At 43.4% G+C, this 15325-nt stretch overlaps 2 protein-coding genes across 2 annotated transcripts in view; one reads left to right on the top strand and one right to left on the bottom strand.

Moving 5' to 3' along the window:
- LOC145440375 (required for meiotic nuclear division protein 1 homolog) overlaps window positions 1-15325 on the top strand; it is a 141008-nt gene that overhangs the window by 121489 nt on the left and 4194 nt on the right. The window lies entirely within an intron of this gene.
- LOC145440359 (uncharacterized) lies at window positions 4216-15311 on the bottom strand. Its single transcript, XM_080317945.1, has 11 exons — window positions 13309-15311; window positions 11399-12945; window positions 8816-11336; window positions 7778-8611; window positions 6146-6346; window positions 5320-5403; window positions 5084-5257; window positions 4889-5024; window positions 4559-4710; window positions 4411-4500; window positions 4216-4350 (listed from the first exon to the last, which is right to left on the bottom strand). The coding sequence occupies exons 2-11, from the start codon at window positions 12877-12879 to the stop codon at window positions 4300-4302; spliced, it is 5724 nt and encodes a 1907-aa protein (XP_080174071.1). The 5' UTR covers window positions 12880-12945; window positions 13309-15311; the 3' UTR covers window positions 4216-4299.

The raw sequence follows: 15325 nt of genomic DNA, 5'->3' as shown, positions 1-15325 counted from the left end.
TGCAACAACTACAAACCAATGCTTGCGACTTGAGATTAACATTGAGTAGACCAATAAGTAGACCGCAGCAAATTTCAATCGGACAATTATCACCAACTTAAACAGTTCCTAGGACCAGTTTACCTTCACAGATATTGAGCGCTGTACCAAATCGTGACCCAGAGTCAGGGTCGCAATAACACTTCGTCAGCACCCCCCCCCCCCACAAAACGTTGGTCTTGGGCCCCCATAGGGTGATAAACCGGACTTCTGGGGGCTTCGCCCCAAACCCCCCTCTCAGCTTATACGTTTTTTACCTCTACTTATCATCTATACTGGGTGTCCATTTAATGAGTAAGCTTTTCTCGACGAAACGCGCAAAGCGCGAATTTTTTTTATAATTCATGATTGAATCGGTCAATATGATCGAGAATTTCATATATATTGCTATGAATTTTTATCCTTTCTCTGCTCACGTAATCAGATTTACCGGTAGAGCGGAGTGAGGTGTGTTTGAAAAGTTAGGACCACTCAATAATAATTAAATATCTTCGGGCGTATAACTGTTGGCAGGAACGAAACAGCACTTCGTAAGGCCCCGCAAAAAACTAGGGTCTTGGGCTCCCATAGGGTGATAAACCGACCATCCCCCCATCATGTTGTTCGCTTTTACCATGAAATTAGTTGTACTATATAGTGAACACGCACCAATCGCGAAAATGTTCAATAATTCATAATAAAATCGGTCAATAAAGATCGGGAATTGCATATATATTGCTATCAATTTCTTGTCCTCTCTGCTCGCGTTATCAGATTTACCGGTAGAGCTGAGTGAGGTGTCTTGGAAACTGTAAGGCCCGTAAATAGTAGGCTAATTAAACATCTTCAGGCGGACGGACCCGTCGGTATGACTTCGTTACATGATGTTATTTCGTGACCTCCGCTATATCAAAAAATATATAATCGCATAAATGTACTAAACTAAAAGACGCACACGATTTCAAATTGGTATTTCTTCACTGGCATATAATATTTCCCTGCGGGATGGTATTTGTCTTGTGAGGTTCAGATTGTTAAGACAGGAACATTCGGCGTCAGTCATTTAGGCGCCTATGGACGATTAAACCTATACGTATCAGCATAAGCGCAGTTCTTTTCGGCCAAGGTTTTCTCGCTGCCGATCATATCTTGGAGTTGCATGTTACGTGGCCTAAAACTTTATATCTTGGTGCGTCGTGGCGCGGTAATGGCCAACGCCGATATGCCCATTTCTATAAATCTTGCGTATTTTTCTTGGGTGAAGAGTACCCAATAATTAAGACATTCGACAACTTGAAAGCTACATAAATTTCCAAGAAATACTTTATAATTTATTCTAATTCACGAAATAATTTTGGGCCCCCTTCGAGCTCGACAGAGTATAGATCACTGACCTATGGACGGATGGGCAACTTAGTTGTCAGTGTTTTCACACTTGAATTCCCAGACAAGCCCCCTGCTGAGACAGCTAAAAGAAGCATAATTGGTCATGGCCATGGCCATCATATAGTTGGCCAGGCCCTCCGAGCCCTCAAATTTAACAATACTGATCTTAATCGAAAGCTATTGTTGCCCTGATTCCGAAAATACAATTTAAATGCTGGTCAGAAAATCGGCATTGTTCCGAATAATCGCCCGATATAAATTCCGTTATCATGGTCAATTGGTCAACGTGTTGCGGCACTCCGATTGCTAGGAACAATTGGCATTGACGGCTAATTTGGAGTGGTTCCATTGGCATGTTAACATATTCGAAATCAGCGCGACACTAGCTTTCGATTGAGACCAGTTTGATTAAATTTTAGCTCACGGGACGCCAGCTATAGGACTACCAATAACGCTGCTTTTAGCTGGCTGTGTACAGTGTACAGCCTCATTTTGCCGCCCCTGGTGCAGAGCCAGAACCGCCAAGTGGCTGCTACGCCACTGCTAACAGCTGATCACTTGATCAGTCAATACTTCAATATATTTTACCCATAATTCTCTTTTGGTGTGTATGGATTTTGACGGTCTTCCACGTCGAAGTAGGATATGGGCAGAGGTGGTCAAAGTAGTCAAGAAAGTTACTCACGTAGAAGTTGAAGTAGCGACGAACAAAATCTACTCAGTACGAGTAGAAGTACTTGTTTAATAACCAACCTAAAACTACTTGAAGTAGAATTAATTGACTTTAAATCTACTTGTAAGTAAGTATAGTTGCGTAAGCGATCGTAATTCGTTCGCATGGACTAAAAAAAGCTGCAAATGGAGCTATGCGGAGAGTGTAGTGAGCTTGATTCATATTGATGCAATTTTTTATGGAATAAGCAGTCGTCCACATCATGGGATGTAAATGATAGCATTGACCATTGGTATGGAAATGCGATACTAATGGTATGGAAATGCGACACTAATTCTTTGTCAACTCGAACCCCCCATTTAAAGACTATCATGGCATGGCGCCATCCCCCATATTATAAGGCCCCTGGTTCAGTCGAAGAGCAATACGGAGAAGTTGTGTCGGATACGGCTTCAACACTTTGCGCGATTAGTAGGCCTATACGGTAATTAAAATATGGCAGATCGTAAAAATGCCATATAGTGTATAGCTTTGTTTTCGGAAAATATAATTAGAACTCAACGTATAGGCTAATACTCGTAATTGAAAGACAAATACTACTTCTAAAAAGCGGAAAATATATTTCATGTCTTTTGTCCAGAAAGTTTGAACAGTGGTCTGTCAAAACGAGTCTAACGTTTAAAAAGTGAACGTTCAATTTTCCAGATTAGGACACGTCATAGACTGCTAGGTATAATAGGTTATTGCTAAATTGCGAAACGATAGTTCCAAGCGTTATGGGTGGGGGGGGGGGGCATGGGCCATTACTGTGATGAAATATTTGGTAGAGGCTACAATGCGGTGTGAACGGATGAACCGCGCAACCCGGTACCTAAATTATATTCAGCGATACTTTCGCTAAAACATATTTGTCACTCCATCTCTACTTTGCGCGAGGCGCAACGAAAGTCTGGGTATTACATGACTTTTATGAAAATTAAATGTTGGTACTACGTGAAAACAGCCACGAAAACCACTTCTACTTGATCAACTGAAAAGTAAGTAGTTCACAAAATAGTACAAAGTAGAAGTAACAAAAAATGATATACTTGAGTAAGTATAAGTACGGTACTTTGTTACTGACCATGACCACCTCTGGATAAGGGTACAGTATTCTACATCTCGATGATGACATGCTGACATCTAATAGTGTTCTAACTTTGCGGCTTTGAGTCATATTTTCCAATATTGATTTCGCAGCTGAATTACATAGACAGTAAGTCGTTTGTGTTGCGCCACTCACTCTCCATTGCTAAGCGCGAGAGTGTGCGCTCGTGAGCCGTGACCACCGCCCACAGCTTGAGCCGCGCGCATCAAATGAGATCCACCGAGGAAAATAGCGAGCCTGAGCCCCGCGTCGAAATGCGAATTTTAAATCGTGTTCTTGGAAGGAGAGATTCCAATATATCTCTACCACTTCACCGCGAGTCCGCAACCCTTGCAGACAAATCTAGCGTCACACTAACCTTAATGTGACACCAAACTGACATGGATGATACAGGGGTTGTCGCATTTTTCATCATCACCAGAACATATTACCGTAACAACACTGATTGGCATGTCACCAGTGGTGGCTTTGGGGTGGGCGGTCGCCCAGGGCCCCTCATGGTCGAAGCCCCCCCCCCCTATTTGGATGATGCACTTTCTTCAAGGATAATAACGAATAAACATGGAAATGATGGCAAGAATATGATTCCGTACAGATGTGTCAATCATCATCAAATCTCTGCATTTGTTAGAAAAGTCCCGTATCCCGATAATCATCACGTCTCTGCATGTGGTAGAAATACTTAGTTTTGATGTAGTCTATCCTTGCACAAGTGCAATAATAGACATGGCCGAATCCAGCACCTGGCCGTGGTGAAAGATAGATAATAATAAGAGATGCGAAAGGGGGGTCTGGGGGGAGGAGCCCCCCATAAGTTACAGTTAGATGCTTATATCCCCCCCCCCCGGTAAGTCTCGCTCAAATTTGTGTTGAGATTGATAAGGGAGGTGATGAGTCAAAAAAGGTTGGGAACCACTGGCCCAGACATTACAAGGTTGAGCGGGAAAAATCAACCCACTACAACGATATCGCTTCAAGAGATAACTTGATGTACTTGTACAATTGATCCATATCATTATTGCAAAAACAGGACGATGTAACAACAGAAACATTGATAAAACAGAGTGAGAAACCTTCAGAATAGATCGATCTGTACACTCTCGGAATCGTCAGTGATGTCAAACTCCTGAAAGTGAAGGTTAGAATAAAATACTTTGACATGTAATTATACAAAACAGAAGCCTACATTCTCATCTTCCGATTCATCCGAGTAAACTTCATCCAACACCATTAGCTCCGATTCCGGCGAGTCTTCAACAGGCTCAATCACAGTTTCCTGAATTAGCAACAAGATAGTATCATTCTAGAAACCGCTTTGCAAGAAACCAAGCTACTTTCGCCGGCTTTCGACGTCTTTCTATGTCCTCGAAATGATTCCTGATCCAAGATTGAAGCAGAATTTTCATTGCTTCCTGTCTAGAAACATGCGGCCTTCTCTTCATCAACTCCGTCTTTATGGCGCATACAACAGAGTAACTGAAGGAATCTGAAGAACAACAACGATAGGGGAATGTAACAATAACTGTGTCAAGTCAGCAGTATACACAATCATCCATGTTAACAGGGTGACATGCGATCAACCAAATGGTTTGTAAAGTATTCTACCTCTGCTATAAGTAGTATGAACAACACTCTTTGCCACCCGACCTAATCTAACATCTTACCTATCTGGTTATAAAGAGGACCGACTACCACGCTCTTTGTCCATTGCGCTATTGTGTTCTCGAGCGATTGGCCATGATTGTCCGGAAAAGGCTGAAGCTTGGAATGCATCCTCGCCAAGGACTCGTTGTCCAATACCTAAGGTTTGCGAGATAATATTTGAACACAGTTCAATGGATATTACTGCGCGGACTCACAATTTTCATTCTTTCGTGCCAGCACCACAATTTGATAAGTGCATCGGCCTCATTGCAAAATTGAGGGAATAAAAACTCCGCTTGCTGACGCACAAAGCTCCTCTTGATTTGATCTTGAGACATCGCAATCCTGTTGGGGTCCAGACGATCCTTACACAATGTAAGGACAACATTCTGAAACAATTGATATATCAGCTGGTGCTGACGAAGTCGCGTTACGTCAACGGCAACCGTACCTGGAATAAGTGGAAATTGCGCAAACTCAACTCAAATTTAGGCCCGTCCAGGTCATATTTTCTGTATTGTCGATTCACGTCATCCTGCATGCAGACAATGAAAAACATAACCGAACAAGGAAGTGTGTCAATGTCATTTACACACGCTTCGGTAAGTACATAACTTCAATAGGGATCGCAACAAAAAATACTATTGTATTGCCAAGTTTATTCTATTCTAAGCTTATCGACATACTCTCATAGAAAGCGATTATCAGTCGATGCAGTTACCCAAATTCAAGTATTTTTGGCTGACAATTGTCAGCAGCTAGTAGAGAATTGCCGTTACTGACATGAAATCTCGGCTAATTGCACCGGTGGTGATACAATTGTTGATTTACAATGCTCTGTTCTACTCTACTAGTTGCTGACAAGTCTCGACTGAAAATATTCGGGTTTATTTCGATATGAATATACTTCTAAATTGTATATTGAAGTTCTGTACCTCCAAGATGCTCTTCAAATTCGAAATATAGAAAGAAATATGTTGTTGCAACACAATACTGACAAGAGACTGTTGATGGCGTATAACATGACTGCATTATGCTACGAGAGAAAAAAATAACAAACAACGCAAGACTAAATGAAATATTCCCAGGTTATGGATGTTCTTTCAGAGTATTGCTTGTTGCAGCTTCAGGGCGGTTGATACAAAAACCTTCAATTGACAACATGTCACATGATTCAGTTGCGGGATCACGGATATTGTACGTTTTACATACCGTACCAGAATATCTACACACGTCGAGGGGAGACAGTTCTTGTTACACATTCCTACAGAACTCACCGCAGAATCAGAAGGTGGATCTTTAAACAGCGCAGACATATAATACAAAGCATGTTTTGTCGAAAACCCTTGGGATCCCCCATTGCTCAACTTGAAAGCGCTGAGGCTATCTTTTGCGGCACTGATGACGTTCGCTTTATCATACTTGTCGATGCTGTACAACACATTCAATTGCCGCACCGTGGTCCGTTCGACACGTTTCTGGAAAGAATTCGCGGCATCAGGAACTGCACGTCAGATTAGCAATCGGCTAATACCAGTCAACAAATGTTGCGGTCCAGTTAAGCTTCAAAAATCGAAATCAACCCTAACTTTAACAAATGTATGCGATTGAAAGCTAACATTGAAACTGCCATTTGATAATAATAGATATTTATACGATGATGCAGTTTCTGCAAGGCAAAGCTCGTAAAGTTCCACTAACTTGATTGTGATTGTTAGCTGTCCTTTGAAAGAAATGAGACTATGCCTGTATTTCTATACTCTGTGTTGTTCAAATGCACTGTCGGAATTTAACGAAGCTTGTTCCAAATTCTGGGTAGGTTTCATGTATAACTTGCACCATGGTGAAGTAGAACATTAACTCTTTTTGGTAATATATCAATTGGATAAATATATAGAAGCTTTTCGAGCTGACACTCTTCAGGAGCAATCGTCAGGGAACAAGCAATTTCAAAAGCGTGCATCTAGCTACATTGCATACAACCAATTATGAACTCTAAATCAAGACATCGTGCATTTTTTTTCTCCGATTAATTAATCAACGGAAAGCGTTCGAACTTCTTGCATTTTGGAATTGAGTTGCAAAATTATGATATACATTCGGCGGACCTGCAGGAAACTAGCCACGGACTGGCGGGTGAAAAGCACTGGTCCAGACAAACCAGTCGAAAATTTCAGAAAGTCTATGTTTGTTATCGATATTTAAGTGTCAATTGCATTTTTATTTGATAAGGGAACTTCTGATGGTCTGTGAAATGACTTGCTTGATTTCAATATGAAAGAGTTATGAAAACCTGTAGTGTAACTGGTCTTTGCAATATTAACTGGAAATTCGCCGATACGTTCAACTGGATCAAATTTAGCGCGACTTGTCTTCGTAATTCAGTGAAGCACGATGGGCATAGAGGCAACGATGTGCATTTGTGCATAATATTCAAAACCTGATTTTAAAATATTATACGCAGTCGCTAATGTTTAATTGAATAATGGGTTGTGTAATGTTACACAAGCGGTATAAAAACCACACAACCTCATAGTTGGCAAACGCCGATGGTGGTGTGTAATCACCGCTGGAATTCAACGATGATGCAAACACTTCACTTCTCTGCAAAATGCTACAAGATAGATTGAATTCCGTATGTGTGCTATTGTGATCATTTGTTTTTAAAAGCTCTTAGATTATGATCAGTACTGAGCCCCCGTCTGAGTCAATGAATCCAATTCAGTGTATGGAGTGGTGATGAAACAAATCTAATACAAAATTTCACCACAAACGCTGTATGGTGGGGAGGGTATTACGGTTTCTGCATTAATCGCCATTGGAATCAATACATTTACTCCAAAGATATGACGACCGTTGCCACAAACAGCCATGTACCCGTGGCACGGGTTGGAAAAGACAAGGGTTACCTTGAACGCAGGCAATACACCTTTCTGTGCTGCTGATAGAATGGGTTCTTCCGATGGGATGATGATTTTTTCGTCACTTCTATCGTTCTGGTTGCTGTCCGATCGACTTTTCCTATCGCCGGGCCACTTTACATCAGGCTTGCGATCCTTTGACTTTGAAGTATGTTGTCGACTTTTGCCGGGCGCGTTCTTAGCGTGCTTGGGCTCGACCGTGGACCGACTGGGGGCAGTGACGGACTTGCGTCGTTCGGTACTCTGAGACTTCGGTTTGCTGTCCAATCGCTTCGACTCGTTTTCTTGCGTCGATCTGCTACGTTGCTTTGTTTGGTATTTATTGACGGCGTTTGAAGCCACGATTGCATCAGCCGGTGACTGGCTCTGAGGTCGCTGGGGCTGCTTACTTTTTGCTGCGGAGTTTGGTTTCTTCTTTGCTACATGTGGCTGCTTCATCGTACATTCTGGCTGCTTCTTCTTAGAATCCGAAACGTTTGTGGGATCTTGTTCAGGAAGGCATTTATCCTTTCTTGGAGTCACATCTTCTTTCTGTGTTGTGACATCTCGGTCTTCTTTTCGCACCATCTCAGGCGTGTTTGATGTATCACGATTCGACTTTGGTCGTGGGATGGAAGCAGCAATCGAATCATCTTTGTCAACCGATCCGGAAATGGAGTCTGGAACCTTTTTCTTCTGATTGTTAATGGCGTTACCAAATTTGTCCTTAGAGGCAGTCAAATCGCGTTTGGCGTGCAGAGATACCGGCTTGTCTTTTAGGACTTTGGGAACGACATTCTTGACGGGTCTCTCATTGACACGCGCATCTTTCCCTTTGTTTTTCTAGTGGAAAACAACAGAACGTCAACCGGGATTACACAAAAATCGAAACCTCGATTACTCCAGACGACACAGGGTTAGGAACACGCATCCTTGACCCGAGACGATATAAATTCGAATTCCAACAAAGGCTTTCATGCGGAAGATACAGAACGCTGGTTAACTGAGAACATGCGGTCGTAACGACCCAAGTACCAAAAAGATTACCTGTTGCGTTTCGGCGGCAGAAGCTTGCTTCTTAACGACGGTTGCGATTCTTGCATTATCTTCCGAAGAACCTTCGGGATCACTCTCATTCTTGTTCAGCGCAATGAATCGCAGCATTTCAATGGCATGCTCTCCTCTGGGGATGTGGGACATTGCTCTTTTGTTACCAGTCGTGACGCAGTTGAGAAACCGGATAGGATCGCGCCAACCCAAACTCATGACTTGTTCATCCTTGGACAAAACAGGTTCTAGGACAGTAGAGAACCAGGTTTTGTAACGTTGCATCCAATGTTGACCTACCGGTACGCTATCGGCGGACGCACTTGCAGATGTTGCTTGTCCTGATTTTTTCGATTGATCCTTACTGGCGTCATTCGCGACCTTGTTAACGGTGACATTTTCCTTACGACTCGGAACGTGTTTGGAAGATTTGGTAGCATTGCTTGTGACGTCTGTTTCGGAGGACGACATTGCCTTGGCTCTAATTGTTGGCTTCTTTTGTAACTCTGAAACTTTTGTTTTGGATGATGCAAGTGCCAGTTTTTTTGATGTTGGATTTTGTTGCAAATCCGAAGCTTTTGTCTTTGACGATGTATGAGCCAATTTTTTTGACGTCAGATTTTTCTGCAAATCAGAAGCTTTTGTTTTCGACGACGCTGCCTTGGCTCTAATTGTTGGCTTCTTTTGCAACTCGGAAACTTTTGCTTTTGAAGATGTCAGCGCTAATTTTTTTGCATAATCGTCCGTGTTACCCAACATGGAATTCCCTGTTGCGGTGCCTTTCTTCGACACGGCAGGTGGACTAGCAGCCACATTGGCAGGCGACCCCAGTTTCAACTGTGTTTCCATACCAACACTAGTCTGGCTCATAGAAACGGCTTCAGGCGTGTTACCGGCATTGGATTTGGACAGGCCGTCGGCTGACGACACTGATTTATCGTTACTCCCTTTTTTCGACACGGTAAACGAAATAGCAGGGTATTTTCTCACACCTGACACTTCGCTGCTGTTCAAAATGACCCTATTCCTGTCCAAATGCACAGTACTCTTCGAAGATCCAGTTGCACTAGATTTGGGAGCGTGATCCTTTGCTTTCTCTTTAAGATTTCTTGCTTGCGTCTTCGATTGATTTGTTTTCTCGTCAATTTCTGCACGAGTTCGAATTATTTCAGTCGTTCGAACGATTTTCAGGTCGTTTCGAAGATCTTTGAAATCTTTGGTACGTTTCGCCGGCAGTGGCCTGTCTCTGTCCACGACTTTGCGCGGGACTATATCGCCGACTTGGTCGCGGCTTTCATCCGCGCCCGAATTCCTGCTCTTTACCAAAGCCAGCCAGCCGGGCGGCATAAGAGGCACTGGCGACGGTGATCGGGTAGCCCTCTTCAAAAGCTTTCTGTCCGGTTGCACCACTGTCCTACGATCGAGCTCACGGTGGTCGGGAACTGCCCTCGGAATTTCGGTCGCCACAAAGCGGCCCGGGGAATATCTTCGCTCGCGAGTATCGCCGCCGGGACTCCTTCGTTCAAATCTACGTTCGTCTCTTCCACTGCTACCCCTGGCCCCCGACAGACTTCGTACTGAACGATTGATGGGGCTAGGAGATCGGGTATGGCTTTTTCCACCCCGCCGATAATCACGTTTGGGATTGTAACTGGAGTCTCTACCGCGACTGTACTTTGCAGCTTTGTCCTCAAATCTGCCTTCTTCATCTGACACGATACTTCTCTCTTGTCCTGCCAGCATGTTCACGTACCGGTCCACTTCTTCAGCCCACGCCCCCTGCGGTTTGCGCCGTGGCCTCTCCACCGATCTGTCGTCTTGCCACGCGCCAGTCCGTATCTTGATCTGACGATCAAAATATTGATCGATGTATTCATCGCGCTTTGCCGTGTCCCGATCCAGACCGCCGGACTTGTCAAGGCCTCGCCGATACATCACAGGCTCTGACGGAGAGGTGCATATTTCAGAAACGCGTCTGACGTTGGCCGATTCGCGGTCTTCGGAATATCTAGTTGCCGAGATATTCGCAGTTTTTATATGGTCCATTGGCTTCGGCATCGATTTGGTATATTCGAGACTCGGGCTACGAGACACATTCCGACCGAATTCTCTCGCAGAGCGTTCGTAGCCCCCGTCTGCGTTCAAGTAATACTCATTGTCTCTTGCGTCCCGACCTTTAGTCTCTGTATGTCTTGTATCAGCATAGTGGGATCTTGACGAGTCTTCTTGCATATGTCTGCCCTTTTTATCGGGCTTTGGGTGCTTCGGCGGATTTTTGTGCAAAAACGGCTCTCCTCCGTGTTCATCGGAGTCGCTATACCCGCGGAGGTATTCAGTCGCATTTCGTTTTCTTGCAATAGCCGGTTTTGAAGGCTTCTCACCACGCCGGTCTACGTGGTAACTCCGCTTTCTCGCCTCGTTTGCGAAACCCACGTCGTGTCTGTCATCTACGACATGACGTCTTTCGCTATGATAATCAACAGCTCTCGGCGACTGGTCCACACTGCCAGCATTTCTCCGCCTGCATTTCAACATCACAAATACAACCGCGCATATCAAACTCACACTATCGAAAGTACTTACCTGTTACCTTGGTCATCGTCGTCTACCAATACCTTCCTTGTGTCGTTGAAATTGGCGGGTACCCGTCTGGTAGAAGCGTCGATATCGACGATCGATTCCGCAAGGCCACTGGAGCCGTGATAATCTTGCTTGACACTGTCTTTTGGAAAGTGTTCGAATGTAGGTTTGATCTTCATGGGCAGTGCTTCGTGATAAGCGACTACATCCGGGCTGCTTTGCGAGCGGGTATCTTGATCAAGTCTTTCAGGTTGCCTTGTAGTTAACACCGAAATTGGCAGGCCTTTGCGTAGATGACTTGCCGACATGTCTGGCTCTATTTGCAAAGCTTCTTCTTCTTGCGTGTCCGAGTCTTTCATTTCCATTTTTCTACTCATTTCGTTGACATAATCCTCGTAACTTTGCGAACTGTTCAATTTTCTTTCTTCTTTTCTGTGTGACATAGCACTGCCAAATGACGCCAAAGATCCAGATAGATCGTGACGTCCTTTGTGTAACTGAAAGCCATCATACTCAACAGGACTCTCCAGTACGCGTCTCCGTGGTAACATCTCTACGGATTGTGATTGATTAGTGAAAAGCTCATTCGTACGGCCATGCGATTTCTCAATACTATGTGAGACTTCCTCTGCTTGTGGGGACACTCCGTCACGTCTTACAGTGAGTCTGTAATCATTATAATCACCTTTCGTGACTTTCCGATACAGTTCAGAAATATGCTGCGCTGACGAGCTATCTCCCACAGAATCCCTTGCTACTTGTGAAGAATATTTCGCAGATTCCTGTCGATTTAACTGACGAGATGAATCGGGCGACATGACGTCGAACGGATCATACTTGAGGCTAGCCGGGGGTTGATACCTATCTTGGTAATTCGACCGCTCCGACACTCCATGATCATAGTCGAAGACCTTAGCGGCATCTTTACTCTGCCTCAACTTGGCGTCTCTTCTCAGATTTTCGAGTTCCAGCATCATTTTCAGTATTTCCTGTTCCTTTGCACGTTCTTTTCTTTGCAACTCATTCATCTCTCGATCAGCTACTTCGTCGCGAGGACCTGGGTCAAAATTGCCTCCGTAAGAAGATGCGGGGAATTGCTTTGAAATTTCAGACGATGAAAGACTTCGGTTGACAGTAGCATGAGTTGGATAGCTCTCTCGTTTTCGACGCAAATAATCTTTCATTCTAGTATCGTGTATCATAGCCGCTGCACTTCTTTGCGCTTGTTCCTCGTCGTCCAGATATTCGCCGACCCAACAGTGATCTGGAACTTCTTCCGTTCTGCTGCCGTGAGACGGCCCATATGAACTGGATCCGATTTCATTACCATCGCACTCGCGCACCAGCTTTCGTAGAATGCTTAAAGTGTTGGTTTTTCGCCTCGGTACCGGCAATTCGGGAGAGTCCTCTTTTGGAAAGATATCTTCATTGGGACTTTGACGGGGAATCGCTTCTTTTGTGAGCAAGATATCACTTCGACGCATCTCCCTTGGTATCGACTACAATCTTCTATATTGACTATGACAGTAGGTCCAGGTTAAGTTATAAGCCTATAACCAAAGGTAATCAGATAACAAGTACATGGGAAAGACGGGATTTTCATGGGTGGCAATCCTATACCAGGATACTTTTCAATGTGATGCCCGTCTGTCCGATGGCAATAGTTTAAAGGTGATTTTGGGATTACTTTGACTCACTTGTGCTAGGCTTAATCATATTTCCATACGATCAAGGTAACCAATGATTCGGTGGTAACACGGCGGAAGGGCGGACGCCCATTACAACAGTAATAGAAAATAGCTGACCGAAGAATATACCATCATCAATCAATTCGTCAATAAATTTGCACTATACATTCAACAATGTCAGCAACGAAAAAAGGCATAAAAACGATATTTTTGCAATATACATACCTTGAAATTCTACGTTGCTGTTCTCACGAAGATTGGTCACTCATCAACAGTCTCTCAATTACGACTTTGGGTCAGATTCAAAACAATGATAATATCATTGTTATCATTTGAAAATATAATTAGGCTGCATCTGCCCGAATTCTCAGTATCAATACCAGCTGAAATGTATGATTTTTTCATAGGAATTTACTTGACAAGCAGAGCGTCTGATACGAGTTACGACTATACCAGGGGCGGGCAAACTACGGCCTGCGGGCCGCATGCGGCCCGCAACACCGTTCTGTGCGGCCCGCGAGAGTCTAAAGAAACTTTTTAAAAATATTGATTGAATGCATACTAAAATTCGTTGATTGAATGCATACTAAAATTCGAAAAAATGCAGGGACTACTATTTCTCAGTATATTTCATCATGATAATTCTAAGACAGTGGTTCTCAAACTTGGGTGCATGAAAGCATCATAAGTGGGGCGTGAAGCTGAGCTACTCTGAAAAAAATTTTAGCGCTCCGCGCGATTTAACAACAATTTCATTATTGTTGCTCTGTAATTATAGTCTGAATTTCACATTTAAAAATCTCTCATGCATAGTCGTAACCTTTCATGCCATCAAACTATCCGTTAGTTCAACAACCTGATTGCCTTTTGTGACATGAAGATGAGAGGCCGCGAAATCTTTCACCATCATAAGGTGGGGGGGATGCGTGTCTTAAAAAGTTTGAGAACCACTGTTTTAATGTAAATACTTCCTCTATTCTTTTTTATGTTTTATTTCTGGTGCGACAGTCCAATCTCAAGGCCCACACAGTTTCAAAGGTTTCAACTGCTAAACACCACAGAAATCAGAAACGAGATTGACATAATTCGGATCACGAGTGGGATTTCAGATTGGCCACTCCAGTTTTGATTATTTCAGCGATGTGCTTATAAAAACCGATTCGCGCATGTCTTAGGTAGATTCGTTCTCTTCACTCGTAGAATTGGGGCATTTATATTTTATCTACACATAGTTGAGCGTGTTTGCAGCTAACATAGTTATGATTCCGTGAGCATTGTGTCCCGGAACTGAACCAAAAGTGAAATTAGTAAATCTATGAACAGATCGCTGCTCACAGATTTTAGTTTTAATCCTGTTCTAAGAATCGGGACAACCGACTTTCATCTCTATAGTTTTGACAAATTGGTTACTGAAGTCGACCAGCCTATGAAATCTCGCTACTATCATTCTGACCCGTGTACGCTATCATCAAAGCAATGTTTGTTTGGTTTTAAATAAGCACATTATCTCCATGTCCTCACTATATAACGAAATACCAATATTGCGTTTTGGTTTATAATCCCATTTTATATAGTGCGGCCCGCGAATGGATTCAGATGTTGAATGTGGCCCGCGGGGTCAAAAGTTTGCCCACCCCTGGACTATACAGATAGAAACTTCGCATATACTATACCGTAGTAGGTAGTACGGTCCTGATTGGAATCGCTGGCTGTTTTGCCTGATATATCAGGTGAGCAGCGATAATTTTCCAAGTTAAAGTAATTTAATAAAAAATAATTTAAAAATAAAACATAGTGTGAGCACAGGACACCGATTCCATACAGGAGTACGGTAATGATTTTTACCAAGAATTTATTCAACACTGGGGTGGAAACACTATTGCGTAATTGACTGGAAATGAATGCATAGAATATACGGTAAATATAGCTGACGTAGTACCTGGTTGCTTTCGGTTGCAAATTATATACCGTATACCCGTAGTGGCCGCTGGTGCACTAAAAAGTCACAATGACCAAATCATAGAGATAAGATAAGACCGCATGGGAAAATACGATCATCACATGAAACTGGCCTATCATCGTTCTGTAGCTGTACCAATCAATCGCACCCGGCGACGTTGCGGTTGTGCCGTGCCACACGAGTCAAGTTTTAGATCTTGTCTAACGCTAACGTCGACTAACTCAAGTGGCTTGGATATCGACCACCCTCTAATCAGGGCATGACGTTACGTCACGCTTACCC

The sequence above is a fragment of the Botryllus schlosseri genome, chromosome 6 (genome assembly GCF_051294905.1).
Source record: "Botryllus schlosseri isolate E-star chromosome 6, Bs_hap1, whole genome shotgun sequence".
Taxonomy (NCBI): Eukaryota; Metazoa; Chordata; class Ascidiacea; order Stolidobranchia; family Styelidae; genus Botryllus; species Botryllus schlosseri.
This window is presented reverse-complemented; position numbering and strand designations above follow the sequence as displayed.